The 4,498-nt window shown below is 38.3% G+C and overlaps 1 protein-coding gene across 2 annotated transcripts in view; it reads right to left on the bottom strand.

Annotated features, from left to right (window-relative positions):
- Window positions 1–4,498, bottom strand: part of LOC118414413 (transformer-2 protein homolog beta-like) — a 119,684-nt gene that overhangs the window by 114,311 nt on the left and 875 nt on the right. The window contains exons 3-10 of one of the 2 annotated variants that reach the window (XM_035818445.1): window positions 3,688–3,718; window positions 3,482–3,550; window positions 2,221–2,258; window positions 1,445–1,547; window positions 931–1,020; window positions 729–803; window positions 359–442; window positions 1–174 (exon numbers count right to left, since the gene is read on the bottom strand). In XM_035818445.1, the coding sequence (XP_035674338.1) occupies window positions 1–174; window positions 359–442; window positions 729–803; window positions 931–1,020; window positions 1,445–1,547; window positions 2,221–2,258; window positions 3,482–3,550; window positions 3,688–3,718 (664 nt within the window). The remainder of the gene's footprint in view (window positions 175–358; window positions 443–728; window positions 804–930; window positions 1,021–1,444; window positions 1,548–2,220; window positions 2,259–3,481; window positions 3,551–3,687; window positions 3,719–4,498) is intronic. The other variant, XM_035818446.1, reaches the window with a different exon arrangement.

Raw genomic sequence — 4,498 nt, 5'->3', positions numbered from 1 at the left:
GACCTTGCATTCTGTGACTGTCCCAAATCGGCTGAAAGCCTGACATAAAGAAGCTTCAGAGGTGCCCCAGGAAAGTCCCACCACGAACAGCTTGTCAGGCTCATACCCTTGTGGTGGCGAACTCTGATTTGGTTCTCCACCCTGATCTGCTTGCACCTCCCTGTTCTTCTGTGCCTAAGTTAAAGAATAATATTTAAAAACTAAAAGTTACTAATTGTATCCATTTATCACTTTTTGATACAATACATGTCATTTGGGAGCAAAATGTAGCGCAACTAACAGTGACTTTTTTAATTAGACTGAACTCATTAACAAATTAATCAAGTTAGAAAATGGCACAGCAATCATCAACACCCACCTTGAGAGCCTCCAGCTCTACCCTCAGCTGCTCTGCATTCTTCAGTGCTTCCTTTCTCTTCTCCTTCTCTATCTGAACTTCAGCCTAAAGATTAATTGATATAGAATATTCATTTCTAAAAACTTCATGTAGCAAAATATAAGCCACAACTTTTCTCAATTTGTCATTAACTAAGTAGACTCTTTTATTAAGACATACAAGGTACACGTAGAGCAATATGTGGAGTGGCAAACATAACAACTCTATCTTTCATTGTAAGGAAATGATACAGAGCTAACTCATTAAAAAAAAGAGGGTGAGTGAGTGCAAAAGAAAACTCCATGGCATATGGATATATACAGCTTGCTCAAATAGCCCCTATTGAACTCACATTGAGCTTGTCCTGTTGCTGTTTTGCACCCTGTTCAGCTTTCTCTGTTGTCTCCTTCTCCCTCTGTACCTCAGCCTGAGGGTGCATTCAATAAGTGAGTATAACTGTTGTTCAGATACTCTGTCATTAGTTATGCGGTATACTAAGTACCGTGAAAAGAACACAGGAATAACACATTGTAGTAAGAAATACACAAACCAACCTTGGAAGCATCTATCTCAACTTCCCACTCTTTTTCTCTCTCCTGCATCGTCTGTATAACAGCCTCAAGATGTTCAACTTTTGACTTCAGCTAAAGTTGAAGAAATGGAAAAAAAATACATTGGCTTGGACAAAGATATACACCATGATTACTGTGGTACAAGATGTAGTCTGATGCTTCTTTGAATTCTAGCCTTTTTATTTTGTATAGGATTATGATCCCATTCTTATTGCCTTTATTTACGGAAGGAACTAAGCACATGAAAACTGAGACAAATTTGACACATAATGATTTTATAATGAATCTCAAATCCTAGACAATAAGATCCGAAATTCACTGTTACTGGTAACAGTCTTCGTATTTAAAGCTGGCTCTCATTATCTTAATCAATTGGTAGCCTGACAAGATAATGCTCTTAGTGACCAACCCAACTCACCCATGCCCATGCTAGTGAGTGATTGTGTCACAGGCTTAACTTACAAGCACTTTTGTTATTCCACATGGGAAAATTTACCTCTTTCCTGGACTCCTTCAAGGTCTCAAAAATGCCCTGCAAATTCTTGTATTCATTCTCGGTTTGTTTCAGCTGCTGGTTTTCCCACAGGAGCTTTGAAATCCTGAAAGGAAAGTATGAACATTAAGAAAATGAGACAACTGAAGACAAACTTACGTGTAGAATCTTCTTTTCTCACACAAAAAATGCAAAGGCAATCCACTGTTCTTTTGTTACCCTCCTTGGAAGAATTAAACAAAAACACCCCTACAGTTCCAGAAGAAAGCTGTTAGGGTTTCAATCTTCCATCGCTTCTTCTTCTGTCGTCAAGAGCTATCTACCAACCAAAAATCAAAACCCTAGCACGTCCAGAAAATACAACAGGAAATTTTGCTGCAGTACCAAGGTCAGATGCTAGGAGGCCTTTAAATGACCATGACTTTTGTCCTACCAAGACCTACCCACATAGCAAATATCATCACTGTCCATGTGATGTTAAGACCTTCCTATAGAGGCTTCATTGCATACCTAGCCTCTACCTGCAGCTATTCTTCATGGGCAGGAATAGAAGACAAGGAAGAAAATAAACAGAAACATAATTTAATATTCAACACTCAATATATTCCACATTACAGACATCAAGAATGGAGGCGACAGAACAGAATGGAACAAATTGAATATGAATGGACAACCCACCTAAGAACCTGACACAGATGTAAAAATGTCCAGGGTTTATAAATTATAAATAGAAAGATAACAATTAAACCCTTAAAACAAAAATGAAGCAACACATTTACATTTTTTCCTGTTCCCCTATCTTCTTCTTTGCCCCCTCCTGAAACATACAACATATGCATCTCAATTATTATTGCAAAATACAATGCAAGAAAAACTATCTATAAGTCTCTATTATACTATCATTGGGCACCCATCTGAGAAGAGATGTAGATGGCTTAGTTTTACTTTACCCCAATGCCACCCCAAGGAAGTGATTTGTTTTGGGCATGTCCGTCTATCCTGTGTGTTTCCACTTAAAGACCAAACAGGAGTGCCCTGGGCACAGCACTAAGGAAGTACTCCCTACTGTGACCATCCCAGCAGCTAGAGGGGTGAATTGACCCCTATAAATACATAAACTAATAAACATCTCAGACTGTCTACACACTGGAAACAAAGGCAGGGACAGATTAGCATAAAATACTGGTCAAAAATTCAAATATTTTTCTCTACTGGTTTTCAAGGAAACACTATCAAACCCTGCAGAATGATCCAGATAGTTGTAACAAAGTTACATAATCGAGGTCCTAATAACAGCAACTTTCCAATTTTGGGAAACCAACCTTGTGTTCAAATTGAAACTTTCAAGTCTGCTCTGCCAACTTTGTATCAAAATGTCTTTTTGTATCTACACATGATTGCAACTTGAAAATCTTCCTTATAACTGAATTAGCTCTGATATTTATGTGTCTAGAAATATGGCTGATAATGTGGTGTCTGTTTGCAAGAGTACCAACAGGGGCTATGTAGACTGTACATGTAACTGTCAGGTATGTCTCACAGTACCAGAGTAAGACAAGCCAGCATTTTCATTACTTTATATTCTGGGTTAGGTAAAGCTTTATGTATAATCATACTTTAATACCTAATGTAGTATCCTAATATCAAAATTGAATTGAAAATAAACTTGTGTTGGTCAGCCGTCTCAGCCAGCCTTCCCCGATGTGAACTCCACCACAGTGAACAGAAGACTGAGCTCTAGTAGTTTACGTTAGCCGAATTTATTGGGTGGTTTTATAGTACGGGGTTGGTCTTTAACAAATTTACTAAATCACTCCAAAATACACTGATCTTTGGATTGAACATGAAGATGGCCATAGAATTGTTTTCAATTTATTAGGTAATAAAACAATTTTGCATACAACATATGATTAATGTTTAACTTGATACCAACAGATAGAATGAAAATCATGAATCTTATTTCAATGTTACCACGGACAAGTACAACACTGAGGAGGCACTGCCATCTTTGAGTGCCTTGTTATAATTGGTAGAGCCTACCTCCGAGTCTATCCTTTTCTTGTTTACTCTGTTGAACTCTTGTCGTAAGTTCTTGATTTCAATCTCCTCCTGTAACACATAAGAAAAGCACTGTCTCACATATATGCACAAACAAACCAATAGAATAGTGATTGCTGATCAAGGGACATCACAAAAAAAGTCTATGTTAACATAAGCATCAAATAGCTAGACATCTTGACACTTACCTTTTCCTTATCTGCCTTCAGTTCTGCTAGCCTAGGCAGCAATGAAAAATAAAACATTAGGAACAAAAGACTGAACTTAACAAGACCAACAATGGATTTGAATTGGGACTAATACCACATTTTGGTCTGAACTCTTTCAATCATGTTCACTGAATGGACCTGTCTACATACACAGCTACTTCGGACAAGTTGGTCACAGAATCCATGCTAAAACTAAAACTAAAGCTAAGGGCACAACCCGCCATACGTGCAAATACATGCTGTCTACGTGCCAAAACGTGGGCAATCTTTTGGGATCCGTAAGTGGTAAGTACCGCCTCCATACAAACTCTTTGGGAATCCGATACATTTTGGAGCACGCAGACACCATAGAACTTCACGTGCAGGCAAAACTTTGTGTGCCTTTGGGCTGCGGATTCGCCCCCGTACATGCCAGTACGGGCGACGCGCCTGCCCTGTACAGCCTGAACGTTTTCAGAAATACGTGGCGGACATGGTCTAAAAAAAAACCCCACGTACGGTCAAATTGCACATACGGTGGGTTGTGCCCTTAGCTTAAGACATGTTTTACGGGTAGATTAACTATCTTAAAATCATTTAGTTTAAGGTTTAAGTTGAATGTTGACTTAAAAGATGTACAATGTATATAGTACACAAATCTCCTTATAAATCATATGTACATGTGTTAAAGGAAAATCCTAATGAGTACAAATGGTGATGACCACCAAAACATTTTTTCTGCTTTGCACAGTAAGAAGACTGCAACGACATGACATTTCCTGTAAAAAATGTAGAGCTTTCATTCCATACC

This window comes from Branchiostoma floridae, chromosome 4, assembly GCF_000003815.2.
Source record: "Branchiostoma floridae strain S238N-H82 chromosome 4, Bfl_VNyyK, whole genome shotgun sequence".
In the NCBI taxonomy this organism is placed as follows: domain Eukaryota; kingdom Metazoa; phylum Chordata; class Leptocardii; order Amphioxiformes; family Branchiostomatidae; genus Branchiostoma; species Branchiostoma floridae.
This window is presented reverse-complemented; position numbering and strand designations above follow the sequence as displayed.